The sequence below is a fragment of the Dermochelys coriacea genome, chromosome 2 (assembly GCF_009764565.3).
Source record: "Dermochelys coriacea isolate rDerCor1 chromosome 2, rDerCor1.pri.v4, whole genome shotgun sequence".
Classification (NCBI taxonomy): Eukaryota; Metazoa; Chordata; order Testudines; family Dermochelyidae; genus Dermochelys; species Dermochelys coriacea.
The window spans coordinates 189,065,719-189,085,518 of NC_050069.1; the positions used below are offsets into that span (position 1 = coordinate 189,065,719).

At 42.6% G+C, this 19,800-nt stretch overlaps 1 protein-coding gene and 1 long non-coding RNA gene across 4 annotated transcripts in view; one reads left to right on the top strand and one right to left on the bottom strand.

Annotated features, from left to right (window-relative positions):
• The window catches only part of CTNNB1 (catenin beta 1), a 32,696-nt gene that overhangs the window by 5,037 nt on the left and 7,859 nt on the right, over positions 1–19,800 (bottom strand). For 2 of the 3 annotated variants that reach the window (XM_043508873.1, XM_043508872.1), the window contains exons 2-13: positions 6,241–6,300; positions 5,491–5,718; positions 5,044–5,297; positions 4,713–4,951; positions 4,413–4,614; positions 3,929–4,073; positions 3,215–3,318; positions 2,788–3,126; positions 2,130–2,288; positions 1,091–1,210; positions 447–597; positions 242–363 (exon numbers count right to left, since the gene is read on the bottom strand). In XM_043508873.1, coding sequence (XP_043364808.1) covers positions 242–363; positions 447–597; positions 1,091–1,210; positions 2,130–2,288; positions 2,788–3,126; positions 3,215–3,318; positions 3,929–4,073; positions 4,413–4,614; positions 4,713–4,951; positions 5,044–5,297; positions 5,491–5,718; positions 6,241–6,253 — 2,076 coding nt within the window. In that variant the 5' untranslated portion in view covers positions 6,254–6,300. The remainder of the gene's footprint in view (positions 1–241; positions 364–446; positions 598–1,090; positions 1,211–2,129; positions 2,289–2,787; positions 3,127–3,214; positions 3,319–3,928; positions 4,074–4,412; positions 4,615–4,712; positions 4,952–5,043; positions 5,298–5,490; positions 5,719–6,240; positions 6,301–19,800) is intronic. The other variant, XM_038388580.2, reaches the window with a different exon arrangement.
• On the top strand, positions 13,572–18,055 carry LOC122458918. The gene is made up of 3 exons (XR_006279251.1): positions 13,572–14,372; positions 16,115–16,117; positions 18,045–18,055. It is a non-coding gene; the product is annotated as an uncharacterized LOC122458918 (long non-coding RNA).

Below are 19,800 nucleotides of genomic sequence, written 5' to 3' on the forward strand. Positions count from 1 at the left end.
GAAAAAACCAGGGTCACCACAGTACACACACACTTAAGCCTTTTTCTTTTAAAAGCAAAAAACCAAATAACCTGCTCTTGGATGTGCTGTGCTCAGACAGGGAAATGCAGCCTGGTCCTGAACAGTCTAGAAGGCTCTCCAGAAGTGAAAGGGAGAAAAATCTGATGGCATCAGGAAGGTCACATGGGAGTGAAAGTTTTTTTTTATAGGAATAGGAACAAAATGATGCTATAAAACTCACCTCATTCCAAGCCATTGGTTCAGTTCTGAATAGAGAGCTTGTCAACTCAACTGAAAGCCGTTTCTTGTAATCTTGTGGTTTATCCTCAGACATTCTGAACAACACTGCAGCTGCATATGTTGCTATTGAAAGGAAAGGAAGCAGTAGATTTTGGTACAGCCTGTGTCATTTCAATGATTAAGCTTTCTTATTTTTCTTCACTTACCAACACCTTCGTTTCTAGAGTGAAGCAGTTCTGTTAGAGGAGCAGTAGCTCCCTCGGCTTCAATGGCTTCAGCTGCCTCCTTATCTTGAGCCAGTTCACAGAGTACTCCTGCAGCTACTCTCTGGATATTCTCAATGGGAGAATACAGCAACTATAACCACACAAGTATGTCAGTAAGTGTTTGGGCTTGATAAACATGCCATTTTGAGGACAGCTACAGAATAGAGGCTAGAGGTAACTACTTTAGTGCTACTAAACAAAGGGGTCTAACCAATTTGGTAAGCCATCCTCCTTTCCCCAGCAATAAGTAGCTAGCTTTATCAATATTGAGCTAAATCTTGACAAGGATGAGGTGCAAGCTGCCTTTAGCAGACTGCAAGAGGGACCAAGTACCAGAGCCAAAGTTCACTTCAAGGAGGTGAGCCAGGTAACTGAACAAAATGAGTATTCTGGCAGAACACAGCCACCATGCCACACTAATAGAAGGCCTCAGGATGTATCTGATTCCCTGTTAGTCACACAGGCAACTGATCTGGGCTCAATCAGCATAATGCTGAATTGATGGGCCAGATACAACATTAAAAGTTCATGTCCTAAGGCTTTTTTCATGCCAGGAAGACAAATTCTCAAAAGTTATCACTTACCTGCACAAATAGTGGAATGGTATTTAGACCCCTGATTACAATTCGATTGTGAACATCTCGTGCAAGGATATGAAGGGCTCCAGTACAGCCTTCAACTATCTCCTCCATACGCACACCCTCCTACATAGGGAAATATACATAAAGGCTAGTACTGTACTTTTAAGAGGTGGAAGATTTAAAACTGTTAGGGTTTGAGTTTGTTGTGTTATTGTCTAAAGAGGGCCATCTGGGCCTCAACAAGTTTGAATATGCTTTTTGTTTAGTTTGTTGCATTGGCAGGTGCTATGACAACTCCTCTCTCCAGACTGAGTTAAATTTGTGCATTTAATGCAGTCTGTGGTCTATCTATTGGTTACAGCAGGCTTACTGGTGTGAGCTTACCAGGCTACTTGACTTGAGCATTAATTCCCCTACCCTGAGTGACAGGGATAGAGAGCCAGGGGAAGAAGAGAGGCATATACAGATCTTCTGTAACTTGAAGATTCTCTGACCACTAGACGTGTTTAGCGTGCACTCAAGTTCATAAACTGGTCACTGATGTTATTCAACACTTCAGATTAATTTTGGTGCATGATGTGTGTGCATAGTTCTGGTAAGACAAGATTGTTGAGTAGCAGGTTATGTCCCTATCTCTGGTTTGTTGGGAAAAGAATCTCTACTCTTCCCCCGATTAGGAAACAGGTGCATTGTCTACTCCTAATAACCTTACACTAAGAGTCTCTTGCTCAGTAAATGAATTAAACAGGCTCTCCCAGACTCCCCAGGGATCCTCAGCTTTAGGGGAGACTGTCTGGACTAGGGGTGTGAGTATATACATGACACTTATCCAGAATTTGTCCAAAATGCTAGTTGGACTGCAGAAAGTAGGTGCTTGTTACAGACTAATTAATAGTGAATTAATCTTAATTACAGCAAGTCATTTTAAGGTTGTAGAAAACCCCACTCTGCTACACTTAGATGTCCAAGTAGCATGCCCTGACTTCCAAGAGGGAAGCATCCTGCAACAGTGTCGTGTTGCCACTACCTCTTAGTAACGTACCACAAACTGCTGTTGTGTTCCACCCATAGATGTGCGACGCTGGGTATCCTGATGTGCTCTAACCAGCAACTGAACTAGCCTTGGAATGGCACCTTGTTCACGCAGGGGGGCATGATTGGCTGGACAGAGAGCAAGATTGCGGATCAAGCCAACAGTAGCCTGCAATTGGGAAGAAAAAAAAAATTAAGAATCTACAGCAGAGAGTCTTAATTCTGATGTAGCGAGCAAATCCTTGCAAGAGCTATTTTCAAGCTGTTTAATGCCTTGTTTACATTGCCACTTACAGCACTGAAACTGTTTAGCAGAGTGTTAAAAAAGTGCAAGTTTCAGCACTGTAAAGTGGCAGCGTAGACACTGCTCCAGCACTGGGAGCCACATTCCCAGCCCTGGCAGCTATTCCCTTCATGGAGGTGGTTCTACTACAGCACTGGGCGAGCTCTTTAATATCAGTGTTTAGACATACCTCTACAGTTAGTCTTCCCACCCGTCCTAGACATGGGTTACCTGGATGTTCTCCTGTGGCTGAACTTGAAGACAAGATTCAAAGTAATCTCAAAACTCAAATGTTGAATGCACCACATTCTACTAATACAGTTCACTTCACTAAACATGCTGCTACAGATGCAACAAAAACCAAACTTAAAATGTACATGTTTACCTTGATCAGGGGCCAGTGAGATGGTGGGTGTAAGAGTTTAACCACCACTGGAAGTCCATAGTGAAGACGTACTGCATTTTGTGCCATCTCAGCTTCCTGATGTCTGCTAGTGAGGTGACGAAGTGCACAGATAGCAGGTTCTGTGATGTCTTCCCTGTCACCAGCCCGAAGAACAGTGCGCACAAGAGCCTCAATACCACCAACTTGGCATACCATCATCTTGTTCTTATAGTTGTTGCAGGTAAGGTTAGAAAGGATGCCAGCTGCACAGGTTACAACATTGATATCATCTGACCCTAGAAGCTGAACAAGGGTACCTAGAAGGCCTTCCATGCCCTCCTGTAGAGAGGGAAAGAAAGTGTTGTAAAACCACCACCAACCACCACTAGTGTTGCTTGTGTTCTTGATCCCCAGCAGAACCACTTACCTGCTTAGTTGCAGCATCTGAAAGATTTCTGAGAGTCCAAAGACAATTCTGAACAAGACGTTGGCTTGGATCTGTAAGGTGGAGTCCCAAAGCCTGCATCCCACCTAGAACAAGATGCAAGTTAACTATTCAATGTTAAGCCTACAGCCTTTCAGAGGCAGTAGTTCTGTAGATCCTGGATCTTGCAAAGGGCTGAGTGCCTTCATGAGATGGAGAGCACCTTCAAATCCACCTGAATTTAAGAGGTAATGGAAGGCACTCAGTACTTTGCAAGATACCTCCAACGTCATCATAACAAGCACTTCTATACTGCAATGGTGAAGAATTTGCCACAAGTCTTAAGTCTCATTAAACAGTGTCCATACACTTAACTATGAGTCTTCAGCCACTTTAATTCTGGCAGACTAATGACCTCTTAGCATATAGTACATTATGACTACTCAGTCATTTATTATATGACATGTCTTGCAACTGTGGGGAAATCAAAACTATACAGGGGTTTACTCGTATTCAACTACATTGGTGGCTCTACAAGAACTACATCTCTAATCTAAGCTACTAATTTCTAAGGAGAGAGGTATTTTACACATTTAGTTTGTGTAAATTTTTCCATAACATCAATTCATATCCTTGTGGGATGGCATGTATTGGTACTAGAGTACAATACACACACATGCAGCCATTAGCATGGATACAGCTAATCTGGACACTTACCAGCTTCAACAATAGCAGGTTTGTTACTAGAGCAGACTGAGAGCACCTTCAGCACTCTACTTGTGGTCCATAGTAGCTTCTCATATGTATAGGTCCTCATTATGTTTACTAGAGCCTGGGGTCCACCACTGGCCAGAATAATCAACTGTAAAGGAAGTTTTATTTAGTGCTTAAGATGAAAGTTATGAAACAGTCTTTCCACAGTCATTCATTCAGTCTTCACATGCATGGGCAATAACCTGGATGGATAATGGCCATTCAATGGCCTCAAAGTGTTTGTTTCCTATACTCCAGGAGACAATGTTTGGCACCCTGGCTGAAGCAAATCTTTTCACCTCTAGATGTGGTTGGTCCCTACATGTGAAGGGAGAAGGTTCTTATAAGTATCCTCCATAATGACACTAGTGTCATATCTGTCTGACTGCCCAGAGACAGACTGTTAATAGTGAATCTGCTCATGAAAAAGTTGGATGCATTCATTTACCTTGCTTTCTTGATTGCCATAAGCTAAAATCTGAAGGCAATCTGTTGTGATGGCCAAGAATTTAACATTTGTCTTGTTGAGCAAGGCAACCATTTTCTGCAGCCCACCAGCTAGACGGACAGCCATTTTGGCACCTTCCTGATGCAACAGGAGGTTGTGCAGAGTAGTTATAGCATAGAACAGCACGGAGTCCACTGGGGAACTAAAAAAAACAAAACACACAGAACAGAACAAAGGAAGTGAGCACCTACACCTATCAGTATTAAATACAGATAGGTGTTGCAATGGTAGTCCACATACCCAAGCATTTTAACCAGAGCAGGAATGCCTCCCGATTTGAAGATGGCCAACAATCCTTCACGGTGATGTGAGAGGTTGTGTAGTGTGCCTGCAGTGCAACGGGCTGTTTCCACATCATTTGTATTTTGCATGGTACGCACAATAGCAGATACCATTTGAGGAGAACGCATGATAGCATGGCGGGAGGCTTCCTTTTTGGACAACTGATGAACCATAACTGCAGCCTTGTTCACCACCACCTATAAAGTATGAAGCAAGCTTTTAGTTTTAGCTAGTCATTTTAATTACACCCTGCAAATTTGCTACATTAACCTAGAGTCTACACATATACCTGGTCCTCATCATTCAACAATTTGGTCAGTTCTGGGATGGCACGAGTTGCGAGTTCTGCATCATCTTGATAATTTATCAAGTTAACCACAGCATGTTTTAACATCTGGGATGGCTCAGCCAGGCGCTGCACATTAGTTGGATGAGCAGCATCAAACTGTGTGGAAGGGATCTGCATGCCTTCATCCAATGTTTCAGGGAACATAGCTGCACGCACTCTCTGTGCTCTGGTCATTGCATATTGTCCATCAATGTCTGAAACAGAGGTAACAGACTTTGCTTAAGACTGGAAAGATAAGTAGAATAGAAAGGGTAGGTAGTCTAATAAGACAAGGGACACCAATTAGTATTTAAATTTGTAGAATTAAGCAATCTTGACTTACTAGATAAGTGTCAGTTTGCAAGTATTAAATTGTTTGAATGACAACAGAATGAAAATTTTCCTTACCAGCTACTTGTTCCTGGGTAAAGGACTGAGAGAACCCCTGTTCCCACTCATACAAAACTTGGGTGGTATCAACATCATCCTCTTCAGGATTCCCCTTGCCACTCAGAGAAGGAGCTGTTGTTGTGGCACCAGAGTGGATACCAGAGTCAAGATAGGATTGCTGCTGCCAGTGGCTGACTGCTGCTTTTCTATCGGGCTCCATTGCCATATCCAATTCCATCAAGTCAGCTGCAAGAAATCAGCGTTGAATATATAGACCATTTGTTTATTAGGCAAATTTTAGTCATAAGAAGATGCAGCATGAATTGTTACAACTTTGTATTTAATTTGGAAAGAGCGGAGACAGTCGCTTCAGACTATGAGGTTTTAATGTTATGCCAGTTCAGTTAGCTTGAGACCCAAGCAGAACATTAAGCAGAAACAGGCAACCCCAACAGAACTGGGCAATAGAACTCTTGGTAGTGCATCCAGGACATATAGGGATTCATTCATCAGTCTTATGCTTTTTTGGGGGGGGAGGTGGGGGGGAGAGAATGGACCTTGTTGGCACTTCTTGGACTGAGAAGAATGCACGTCTACAGGTTTATGTACTTCCTAAAAAGAGCAGTTTTCCATGCATGAAATATTTAGTAGTAGATGGAACAGTTAGACAGTCCCAGAGTGATTAAATGGGAAGAAAAAGAGCTAAAAGCTTAAGAAGCCCCTGCAATATTTGTCAGAGCCAAGCAAAGTTCAGTCTGTTAGATATACCTTGGGTTGCCATGTTCCTTGCTGGGCTCCCAGAACTATAGCCTGCAGAACTTCAGAGACCTTAACCAGAAAACAAAAAAACAAAACAAAAAAAAACACACAAAAAAATCAAGAACTACAAACTTGCTAGCTTTGGTTAGTTTCCAGTAAGAGAAAGGAGTTCAAGTTATGGGATCAGCCTAGTATGTTAATGCTGTATCTCAGTCTACACGCAGTGGTTCTCAAACTTTTGTAGTGGTGACCCCTTTCAAGTAAAGCAAGCCTCTGAGTGTGACCCCACCCCCCCTTAAAACTTTTTTTTTTTTTAAATAGTTAATACTATAAATGCTGGATGTAAAACAAGCTTTGGGGTGGAGGCTAACAGCTCACAACCCCCTAAGGGGTCCCAACCCCCAGTTTGAGAACTTACAGGTTAGGAGACATCAAGCCGGTATACAAGGCAGCCAATTACTCATTAGCAATCCCTGATGTTACCATTCCTAGATGAGAGGGAATACACATCCAGGCTTTTGCTGGCAGTCAAAATACATTTACTTCCTTAAAGAACCAAGAGAAAAAGTATAGAGGACAGTGTTGAAACCATTTTCTGCATTTCTCGATTCCTCAGCTATAAACTGGAACCAGATTAACATCATGCTGGGGGGGCTGGGAAGTACTTTGACACCTTTCCAGATCTGATCCTAGAGCCACTATGTGAGCTTTAACCCCTGATAAGGCTACAGACCTGGAAAATGCATAGGCCCACTGTAAACCTTTATGCAAGGCTACCAGTGGCCCACTGGCCATCCTTCCCTGCCATTCCATGGGTGGAGAGAAGCCATTAACTGCATCCCTAGGCCACCCAGAGACTTCCCCACTCTAGAATCATCAACTGATCATTTAAGCCAAGTCCGAGTCCGCTTTGTGCCACTGGAGTAGCACACAGATTTATGATGTAATCTGTTCCTACTGCTCACTCCCCACCTCAATTTGGTTTGCTGTGAAAACAAGTTTGATAGTAGACAAGAAACTTGCATAAAAATTAAATGCTGAAGAATCACAAACTGATATTTAAATTCTCATTTCTGAAGTTAGTCAAGAATTCTTGAACTAGATCCCATAAATTCTAACAAGGCTTGAAACATTAAGCCCACCTATTCCCAAGGTCAAGAAGGGAGTGCTGACTGAAGATGAACTAGACATGCAGCTAAAGTACTCACTAGTTGAGTTTGGCATGGTAAAAGTTTACCAAATATCTGCTCGTACTGCTCCATAATCCCCATTCTCCAGTTTAAAATTAGATTAACTTCCCCACTTGACAGGCAGCCATCTATTCCTGAAGTGTAGACAAGCTTATTAGGTGGTCAATTACTGAATTCCTTCCCCCCTCTCCCCCCCAGCTTATTCATATGGGTAAAGCTAATAAGAAAACTTCAGTTTGCCACAAGATATAGGATTGTCATTTCTCCTTGATATTAGAGGAGAATATTTCACTCTTCAATTTGCACCACCATCCAATAGTGAAAGATTAATCTTAAAGAGAGTTAAGAGTTATTTTTTAAGTTAAAAATCCACTCAGCCAGCTTTTGGCTAAAACAGATCTTTGCATTATACAAGTGAGGAAACTTTACCTTATGATCTCTTTTTATACTATACTATACTCCTTTTATCACACAGACACACACAGAGCGCTCTTAAGCAGCTGGTTACCAAAAAGTGATTACACTGAACATAGCACCAATTTTTCAAAAGAGTAATGCAATTCACAGGAACCATAAATGGTAGCCTACACCAGGGGTTCTCAACCTCTTTGAGGCCCCCCTGCCAACATGCTATAAAAGTCCACAGCCCTCCTGTGGCACAACGACTGCTTTTCTGCATATAAAAGCCAGGGTCTGCATTGGGGAGTAGCAAGCAGGGCAACTGCCTGGGGCCCCATGCCAGAGGGGCCCCAGGGAATCTAAGCTGCTCAGGCTTTGGCTTCAGTCCCATGTGGTGGGGCTTCAGCTTTCTAACCTGGGCCCCAGCGAGTCTAATGCTGGGGCACTGCTTGGTGGCCCCCCAGACCCCTGGTTGAGAGCCACTAGTCTACAATACTCCAAATTATTCAAAAAAAAAAACTTCACTGGCTCCTGGAATTCCACCCTATTAACCTTGATGCAAGTTGACCATGTTTAGAACTTAATTTTATACACACTCTTGAAAGCATTTTGCTTTAAAATATTCATTACTGCTAAGCACAGTGTGATTTATTTATGCCATTGGAGATACCTACATGAGCACTAAACCACCATACATTTTTCTTTCCTCTGATCAACTGCTACATGCGAAACCTTTCTGTTTTGCATTTGGTGTGAAGATCATATTTTAGAACTTCCCTGGACCACTGTTGCTAAAGTATTTTACAAAGATTGAATAAAGCTGAAGTTCCTTCAAGTGCATGCAAGAAAGCGCCCACAAAAAGGGAGCTTCACAGCCTCTGCCTTCTGCCAGATCCCCCAGCCAAAGTAAAGCTTCTATGTTACAGGAAGTCTATGTTCTGATGTTGCATGGCATTTTGGTAGGTGTTCAGACTTATTTCCAAAAGACAAGAAGAGAAACTAAAATACAAGTTAAGCCTGAATGACTAGCCCAGCAACAGTCTCATTTTCCATCTAATCAAGTTTAGTGTTGAAGCTTCAGAAACAGGAGAAGCTATATATCTAATAAAATGTTTAGCATAGATCAGAGGTCCAAGTCAAACCATCTACAAGTAAACAATCAGGAAATATGTTCAAGATTTGAAAAACTGCTGGCAGATGTACTTAACCAGTCAAGAACACTAGTGTTCAGCAGCTGCAGCATGTTGGGCCTGTTTTATTGAGGCAACTTATTACCTTTAAAGTCTGACTACCAGGCAATGAGTCCCTACAATTTCATTTAACTAAGGAGTTAGATTCAGGAAAGCAAAAGCAAGACAGCTGGCTGTAATGTAGAGTGCATGCTTATGCATGCTAGAATTTTATATTACATAAGCCTACATAAATGTATAGTATAATTTAGTATGTATTTTGCTGATCACTTCTAAAGTTCAACTAGCTCTCATTTGCTGCAGTTAAGACTAGTTTTCTAGCTGTGCCAGCAGCAAGGTGTTCTACCAAAGATCTTTAAGTTACTTTGTTGCCGATCTGTCCCAACTTCTTCCTCCTAAAACATGTTTGTATCAGGAGATAAACTAGACTAATAGGTGAAAATATCACATGCTTGAAATTGGTACAGAATGGCATTTCTTCTGCCAAGATCAGATCTGCTCAGGCCAGAACTGTCCATACTTCATTAGTTTAAACTACAGTTAGAGGCAACAGGTCAGGCAGCAATAAGCCCTCTTTGCCCCCCAGTTCTGTTAAACTGACATGAATATTGCTGGTAGTTAGTAGCTACAGCAGTTTGCATGAAGTGCTAAACTGGTTATAGAAAGACATTGTTGGCAGCGTAGGCTACCCAAATAAACAATCCTCTGCCAATGGCCTAGTTACCACCCTGGCTTCTGCAAAGGAGTCCTTAATTAAAGCTCTGGGATAGGACACAGTTCACCACCTCATGTATTGCTTTGGCATTGACTAAACTCCAGGCATTTTCCCCTGCAGAAGCACTGAGATGCTACTGTCCATCTTTTCCTAGAATGCATATCTACAAATGCTAAGCAGCATGGTAGGAGGAAGAGACCTCTTAAGGGCACAGCCCAGTTGAGTTATCCCTGTGGAATTAGAACAGGGAGGTATGATACCTTGATTTTACTACATTGTGCTGTAAGGGCACTGTTGCATGAAGAGTGCTTATTAAATGGCCAAATCAGTATCATGAACTAGTTACAGAAACATGGTTTGGCTTTTTAGTATAGATAAGGCCTTAAAAGTTTGCCTCTGAGCAGTAGCATGTTGCCAGTCAGCAAAAAAAGTTTTGAACTAGAAGCCCATCTTCCAAGAATCAGGATGGATTAACCTTTACCACTGAAAATCTGAAATGCATAGACAGGGAACAGTGATATTTCATTTAAACAAATGAATGGATTCTTTCCCCTTACCCTTTGTCCTGTCACTTAGATCAGGGGTGGCCAACCTGAGCAGGAACCAGAATTTAACTATGTACACTGCCAAAGAGCCACAGTAATACATTAGCTCCCCCCACTCCCCACCAGCCCCCAATCAGCACTTCCCCTTCCCTCCCAATCAGCTGTTTTTTGGTGTGCAGGAGGCTCTGATGGGGGGGAGAGGGAGGAGCTAGTGCACAGCAGACTCAGGGGAGGGGGCAGGAAGGGGTGGAGTGGGGGCAGAGCCTGTGGCAGAGCCAGGGGTTGAGCAGTGAGTACCCCTCAGTACATTGGAAAGTTGGCACCTGTAGCGCCAGCCCCAGAGTTGGTGCCTATACAAGGAGCCACAGGTTGGCCACCCCTGATTTAGATGAACAGGTCTGTGGCAGTTTGTAGTGTCTAGCACAATGAAGCTTCATTTTTGTTTGCCCCAGGCACCACTGTAAAAAAAAAAAAACAAACAAACATTTTTTAAAAAGCAAAAGATACAACAGCAGCTGAATTAAAGCAGAAAGTGTTGATTAGTGAGCTGAGTGAAGGAAATTCTACGTACTAACTTTACCGTAAGTTTTTGTATGTAGAATTTTGATGTCCTTTTTGTACTATACCCCCTTTTAATTGTTTTGTCAAAAGTGGAGCCAGGAAGTTTAACCCAGATTTTTAAAAAGGTATTTAGGCATTGCTAAGCTCAGTGTTGCAAACACCCAACTGATTTGAGAGACCTAAATCCCTAGGAAGAGGGCTTAAACTCCTAAATCAGTTACATATTGCAATAGCAGCAATGCCTAAATAACTAAAAAACTAGGCCTTTGTCCATCTCAACAAGACACTGAGGGTTACTGCATTTAGTGGAAGTTGAACTAGCAAGGGTACTGACAGTTTGAACATAAAGGTAAGGAAGATCAGACCTGCAGTTTGAACAATTAAATGCTTGAGTTTTAGCTATATCCATCCTGCAGTCTAGACAGTGATTTAGTCTTTTGTTTTAGTTAGTGTTCAGTTTTAGAAAAAAAGGCGACTTCAAGTCATAGATACTAAGGTCAGAAGGGACCATTCTGATCTAGTCCGACCTCCTGCACAGCACAGGCCACAGAATCTCACCCACCCACTCCTACGAAAAACCTCACCTATGTCTGAGCTATTGAAGCATGCACCTAGGAGCCCCACAGCCTGCCTGAGCAATTTAAAAGGGCCGGGGGCCCTCGGGCCCTTTTAAATCCCCTGGGCCTCTGGGCAATTGCCCCTTTTGCCCCCCACTCTCCTGTCAACGGGCCTGATCAAGTCTTTGCTATCTACTAAATTGCATGTTTTTGCTCTATTTTGACTGCTCTACAAGACCGCCATTTTAACTATGTTAGTTCCCTCCATTCTTAAGGATCCTTAATTCACCTCTACACACCACATTGCTGTTAAATAGTCTTTGCTTCCAAGTTTCAGCCATAAGGGACCAACATAAATGGTCTTTGACACAGTTGGCTAACCTAGTTACTGTGCATTTATAAATCCAATTCTGAAAATATTTTCTAGCAACCCAAACTGCTATGTAAAATTTAGAGGGAAGTGGCATGCATTCCTAAGCTGAGTGTAGAGAATCACCACAACTGAAGCTGAACGAGTCAATCTGTTTTGAATGCTTCCACAGGTAAAGAGTTATTCCTGGTTACTTCTTCCCCTATTTTCCTCAGGTATTTTAGTGACCAGTGAATCAATCCTACAAAGTTGCCACTCTACATCAAGAGTCAGGACTGCTATGGATCCTGTTTGGACAGTAGATGCTCTCACTAGCTACTTCAAACCTAATGTCTGTTCATATCAGATGCCACCAGTACAGACATTTCACTTTTTGTGGCAAATGAAGCTTAGTGGTATGTAGAAAGTTTTAGCACAAAAAAAAAAACTTCAGACATTTCCTTCTAATAACTAGTGTCATGTTAAAGTTTAACACTAGCATACAGGCAAGCTCTTTTGTAACTCTTCCCAATAATCTTATATTCCAAGTGCTGAATATTCACATGTTCTGTTTGTCCAAAGTAGTATGCCCCACCAGGAGTTACAGGACATTGATTCAAAGGCTTTTTTGAAAAAAAGTTTGTGATTAACATTAGGCTAGTGAGACTTCAGTTTCATTTACTTCCTTGATGAGACTATTTCTCAGTCTGAGCAATGAAAGGACCAGCCAGTTTTACTTTGTGACTACAGGAGACATGCATACCATTCTCACACTACAGGGTTTCCTAGGATGCATCACACCTTGAAAGCTCCAAGCTCGACTGCCCTTGTGCAATATCTGTTTATATTCCATGTAAGCAACTCCTTTAGTCTAGAGTATTCAGTATACTTCTAGCTGTCCTTAATACCATGTAATGTGTAAAGGCATTTTTATGCTTACCAAAAAAAAAAAAAAAAGTTTGTCAGAAGGTAGTACAGATGTGAGTAAACTATGGATTGCAGGCCAGAACTGGCCGGGCAGCTGTTTTAAGCTGGCCCTCAAGCTCCCACTGGGGAGTGAGGTCTGGGGCTTGCCCTGCTCAGGGTCGGGGGTCACTCCATTCAGCTCCTGGAAGCTGTGGCATGGTGCCACCACCCTACCCCATGGCACTCCAGCCTGGGAGTAGGGTTGGGGGCTGTTCCACATGGCTCCCAAAAGCAGTGGCACAGCCCCCCTCCAGTGCTCCAATAGGAGCTACAGGGGCAGTGCCTGCAGACAGGACAGTGTGCAGAACCACCTGTTCATGCCTCTGCATAGAAGGAACATGCCACTGCTTCTGGGAGCTGCTGGAGGTAAGTGCCATCCAGAGCCTGTACCCCTGAGCCTCTCCCCATGCCCTAACCCCTTTGCCCCAGCCCTGATCCCCTTCCTGCCCTCTGAATCCCTCACTCCCAGCCTGGAGCACCCTCCTGCACCCCAATCCCCTCATCCCTAGCTCCACCCCAGATCCTACACCCCAACCCCTGGGCCCAGCCCTAAGGACCCTCCTGCACCCCAAAGCCTACACCCCCAGCTGGAGCCCTCACCCCCCGTGCACCCCACTCTCCAGCCTGGAGTCCCCTCCCACATTCTAAATGCCTCATTTCTGGCCCCACCATGGAGCCTGCACCCCAACCCCCAATCTATACTATGGACAAGGCTCCTGCAGCTGGCTTGTTCTACTGCTGTTCTAAATAGTAGTCTTAATTAAATAGTTAAGGATGTGGCAGCCAGATAAGCCCTTTACTTTGGGACAGTACAAGTCTTGGGACTTAGTTTATTAAGGCAAAATACTAACCCTTTCCTCACCCAATAAGGGATCATACCCTTCTTTTGTATTGGAGAAATATATCAACTCAAACACTTCTGAGTATAGTATTAATTTTATTTCCAGTTGGTGCATACTTGGGTCCTGTAAAGAAGGCAATATACATCTACAGAACTCAAAATCGTCAAAGAGCAGCAGGGCATTCCCTGATAAATAGGAAAAATGGGAGCTGCAAAACCAACAGTTCCTACCATATTTAATCTTTCATTCAAAAAGTGGTGAGCCCTTATGGTTGCAAGGAGGGCACTCTAAATACAGCTGCTCTGGTGCCTTGAGGCAAGTAGGCAGTACCAGCACTACTCTGCTTGCAGCAGCAGCACAAAACAAGGTCAGTTAGTATCACTGCAGTTGCTCAACCATCTAAGCAGTGGAGGCAAATAATTGGGTCCTTCTTGGTGGAAGGGCCCCAAAAAAATTAACAGCAGAATTCTACCTTCTTTAAAAAACATCAACTTTAGAGCAGGAAGGAGGCTCTGGAAACAGAAGAAACCAAGCTTCCCATAAATAGAGGTGGAAGATCTTATCCAGAGGTTGATCCAAAAATGGAACCCCAAGAAGGGTCCAGGGACTGCTTTCTGGTAGCAGTTGAACTCTTCTCCTGCAGTCAGAAAACAGATTAACTAGAAACATGTCAGTGACACACCGTTATTCAGTGTATTGCTTTTTTTTGGTGTGTGGTTGATTTATACAGGGGGAATAAAGCCTTGGTAGTTGTAATTCATGGAAGTAGGTTTAGTTCTGCTAATTCCAATCTAAATTGCTTTGTCTTCCTAAATGCAACTACACTTGTATACACGAAGATGTAGCCTCACATTGACCAGTCAACAGCAGTTTCAGTGGTGTTGCCTCTCACTAGCTAGAAAGAATTGAAATCAAGGGACACCCATATCAAACTGTCAAAACCCTTACATTTGTAAGGTTTTCCAAAGTCTTAAAGCCAACAGACTTGTTCCCAAGTATGCTGTACTGCAGCTGGGAGTGAGCCTCCAAGCGTGGGTAATGTCATGCTAGCTCTGCTCAAGCTAGCATGCTAAAGTAGTAGTGTGGAGGTTGCTTAGATCCAGGAGACTGGATGAGCTTGAGAGCCCCAGCTTTAAATGTCCACACAGCTATCTTTAGCACACTAGCTGGAGCTGAGCAAGCAAGCGTCTGTCTACTCAGGTTGGGAGGCTTGCTCCCAGCTGCAAAGTGGTCATACCCTAAAGCATGTGTAGTCAATAGGAAGTCAGTAGACCCCCAGATGCTTTAGAACAGACCCTGAAATCTTTTTACTTGCTGTTTATTTTCTCTAGTCCTTGGCCAAAAAGTTATACGACTACCCCTGTCATGAAGGAACAAGGCTTGTATCCTTAATGTTTATGATGCAATGTTAATAAAACTACTTCTTGCAATAGAAATCTGGATGTACCCAGTACCTCCCAGGTAAAACTCCATGGCTGTTGTGAAGTCAAACCTACTAACTCAAAAGTGGGAATGACTTTTTTTGGGGGGTCTCAACTTTCTGAACAAAACACTTGTCATACTTCCTATAAACAGATGAAAAATTCTCTTTGTTAAAGGGTGGAGGAAAATACTTGGTGTGTCCCTCTGTGAACTTGATATTTTTTTTCAAGCCTTAATACGTCAAGAGATTGTCCTTGGATTCTTTACCTTTTGGAATACTGATGCTGGAAAACTTCAGAGGTGGTCTCAGAGGCTAGAATTGAAAGGGCAGGGGGACTAAGTAAGTTTTTGTACCATCTCAGGCAAATTCCGGCCTGAGGACCACATCCAGGAATAGAAATTGTATGGCAGGCCATGAATGCTCACAAAATTGGGGTTGCGGTGCAGCCAGAAATGAGGAGTTCAAGGTATGGAGGAGGATTCCAGGTTGGGGAGTGGGGGAAAATTAGGGCTCCAGATGACTGTGCATGCTTTGGGATGGGACTGAGGGGTTTGGAAGGCAGGGGGTGGGGATCAGGGTGGGGGGGGGGGGGTTGGGGAGAGGCTTGGGGTGCAGGCTCCAGGTGGCGCTCACCTCAAGCAGCTCCAGAAGCAGTGGCACATCTCTTCTCTGGCTTTTATGTGGAGGTGCAGCCAGGCAGCTCTGCACACTGCCCTGTCCGCAGGCACTGCCCCTGCAGCTCCCTTTGGAGCACCAGAGGAGGGCCATGCCACTGCTTCTTGGAGCTGTGCGGAGCAGCCCCCCCCCACCCCTACTCTCTGGCTAGAGTGCTGGGGGTAGGAGAGGGCAGCACCATGCTGTGGCTTCTGGGAGTTGCATGGAGTGACCCCTGACCCTGAGCAGGACAAGCCCCAGACCCTGCTCAAGGGCTGGCTTAAAACAGCTGACAGGCCAGATCCAGCCTGCAGTTTGCCCACCCCGCTATAGATCCTACCCATGCTAGAACAGCTAGGAGCTCTGTAGATTTCCCTAGTACAGACAGAGTTGGGAGGAAGCAGCGAGTCACAATGAATGAAGAATCAAGGTTTAAGGCAGAGCAAGTAGTGTATTCTAGCCAAATGGCTGAAGTACACAGTTCTTAGTAAGACAGTAACCAAGTCAAATTTTGAATTGCTTGCCATTCTTTGCCAGTACTGGCTGCTTAAGTACCTAAAACATAATTCCATAAAGTTTGTTAAGACAGAGGCAATCCCATCACTGAAACTGCAAAGCTCACCCACAACTCAGTTGAGCAAATGTTTAACGAAGGAAAAAGCAATCAAACTCTTCATTAAAACGGTCAAGTATTCTGTTCTCCAGCAAGGAATTTCAGGCATGAGTTTTTAGCCATTAGTTTCAGTGGTTATTACTGACAGCCTCTCCTTTTGCATTGTAAACACAGTAAGTAAATTAGTGTTTGATTACACTGCTCCCTAAAGAAGTCTGTATTCAACATGGGAGTAGCACCAACCCATCTCAGCTACTAAGATTCGGAAGAAATGTACTTGGAATAAGGATAACAAACTCAGTTACCAAAAGCCAAATGTAGGGGAAATATGGAAAGATACAGGATTATTTGTGGTGCTCTCCAAGTATCTTCAGTTCTTGTTCTGAATCAAAATACAAAACAATCTACTGCTCTAGATTAGAAGTCCTATAGATACCTGTTCAACAATCCATTGCCTACATATGGCTGGCTCCAAGAGAAAGGGCAATACTTTAACACTGCTACTTAGGCTAGTGCACTGAAGTCATTGCAGTAGCCTTTATAAAAACTTAATATATTTCTTTTAGAGATTAAGATTAGCATTTTCTTCACTCACAAAACCAGCTCTCTGAAGGTCACTTTTGCAACTAGAACTACAGGTGCTTCCATAAGCATGAGAGACTATGAAACTAGGGTGTATAAGAGTCAGACTGTAAATGGGAAGTACAAACATTTTAGTTTCCTAATTAGAGTTTCAGATTTTAAAAAAGATTTTCTATTAAGAAGTTTCAAACTAATACTCATCTATGCCTGAAGCAAGTTCCAGGACCTCAATGCACTTATTGGGAGACTACTACAAAACTCAACCACCATGCAAAGCCACTTTCTAAAGTATTGAATTTCAAGAAAATAAAAAAAGACACTGACTAGGCCTATACAAAGTTTGCCGTTTGAAGGCAATGGGACTGCTGCTCGAAGTCACTTAGAAAATCCATCTGATCCTAAAAGTTAGGCTCCTATTTTTGAAAAATTTATGGCTGATACAAAAAGGTATTTAGACTTTCAATTACCACCACTGAAACAAGTCAAACTGACAGATTTGCCTGTAGGAAAAAATTTCCACAAAAACAAACAGTTTTAGCCACCACTGCTGCACACGTGATTATTCCCTTTTAAGTCAGTAGGGACTGTGATAACAGAGTTACATTCCTACTGAAACCGTGCTCCACTATCAGACATCCACTCTGTTGCCTTCTTGCAGTTTTGTAAGATTCAAATAAAATACCCCCAAACAGTGGTGGCATTTAAAAATACAGGGCTTTACAGTTTAGTTCATTAGAATTGTAATAGCATGTGTTTCACCTGTGGTTTTAACCCATCCAATTTCAGTCAATTTGCCCTAATAGAAACTATGCATTGTACACTAACTTACCGAGTGGCAGACTATTAAGCTTTAAGAGGCTGAAGATACAAGCAATCTGGCATTATTCCCAAGTTACCTAACATTCATATTGAGATCCCCTACAAAGACTAAGGATTTAGAGGTATGAACTCCTCCTCCACTATAGTTAATAGGATAATGTAACTAGGGACCTACCAAATTCACAGCCATGAAAAACGCTAACGGACTGGGAAAATCTGATCTCCCACTATGCAATCTGGTCTTGTGTGCTTTTACACCATACTATACAGATTTTACAGGGGAGACTAATCTCAAATGTGGGGAAGTCCTGACCCAAAAGGGAGATGGAGAGGTCACAAGGTTATTGCGGGGGTCATGGTATTTTACCTTTACTTCTACACTGACCTCAGAGCTGGGTAGCGGGAAAGCAGTGCTGTTGGTTGGGTGCCCAGCTCTGAAGGCAGTGCCCTGCCAGCAGCAGCCCAGAAGATATGGTACTGTCACTCTTACATGCCATCTTTACTGCTGTGCTGCTGCTGGCAGCGGCACAGAAGGAGGGTTGCAGTACTGCTACCCTCCCCAACAATAATCTTGCACACACCCTCACCCCACCCCCTGCACAATTCCCTACAGTCACAACACTGATGTTTCAAATTTAACTTGCTGAAAAAAAATTAGGATTTTAAAAATCCTATGACTGAAATTGACCAAAATGGACAGTGAATTTGGTAGGGACCTAAATATAACTAAATGAAGCCTGTTTTAATAAACCTTGATTTTATTTAGTTAATATTTGAACACATTCAACTGGTAATTCAGAACCTAAGATAACCAATTTGAGGGGGGAAAAAAATCCAACTTCATTGACCCTTACATTTCTTCAGATTTTTGTACAACAAAGCAAGCAGGGGACAAGTGAAGAAATCATGGCAGGATTTACACACATCTACAATGTACGTTTCAGTCCAGTGTCACTCACATAAGTGATGAAAAGCTACAGATAAGGCATTACAGCAGCTCAGAAAAGTTTGCTATGGCATCCTTTACTCCATTTGTCTAAAATGTCCTCATTTAAACCTGATGCTTTTAGTCTAAGAATTTAAGTTGACATTTAAAGCCAAGAGCCTTATTAGTCAATTGGAGATACAAGATGGATGAGTTAATCTTTCATTGGACCAGCTTTTGTTGGTCAGAGACAAGCTTTTCAACTTACACAGAGCTCCTTTGAAGATACCCCTAAAATCCTGGGCCCAACCCAGCTACAACACTGCATACTATTAGTCAACAACAAATTTCCATCCAGTTTGAAAGACTGGCTTGCACTTCCAATTCTTGAGTCTACTATACAGAGAAACATGTGAACTCCAGTTCTGTGCTATGCAAGCAAGGTTACTGATGTTAAAGTGAAACGCAACAGTTTGTTGTGTTGCTTGCTTGTAAAATTTCAAGTAGTAAGACCAGTCTTCCTCCACTACAACTGTTATCCTACTGGAGACCTGTACATCTGGGATAGCTGTGAAGTAGTAGTGTCACCACATGACCACTTTATAGTATTTCATAAAGTTGGGAAAGTACTTTCAGTTTAAAGTCAGCATGATACATTACAAGGGCATTTGATGCCAATGATTTGAGGGAAAGCCATTAAGCCAGCTAATGCATGAAAATTCTGATCCTGCCAATGCCTAATGCAGCATCAGATTTGGTTGCTAGACTACACTAGAAGTATTTAAGAGGCAGCTATCCAAAAACTGACTTGGTACAAGCTAATCAATACATAGCGTAAAATCAGACTTCATAATCAAGTTTACGTAACCTATTTGTACTGAAAGCAGTTTTCTACCAGTAATATCTAGTTCTTTAATTTTGCAGATTAACATTTTTTGTCATTCTAGATTCACAATGAATATGACTACTTATGAGGTCAATACCAACTCCCTGAAAATAAAGAACATACATATAGGCTTGAGAAAACCCAGTCTGAAGCTTTGCAAGAGAAGGGGCATTGATAGCTACATTTTCTCTAGAACTTTTGCCTCACACATTTGAAGTTAAGCTTCTAATTAGGCAAGAGTTCAATTTTCAGTTCTGAATCTGTATTAACAGAAGTCATTCCATAGGTTTCTCCCATAGTTATTTGGGCAGAATGAGAATTGTAATCAAGTGATAAAACGTAGTTCCCATTTT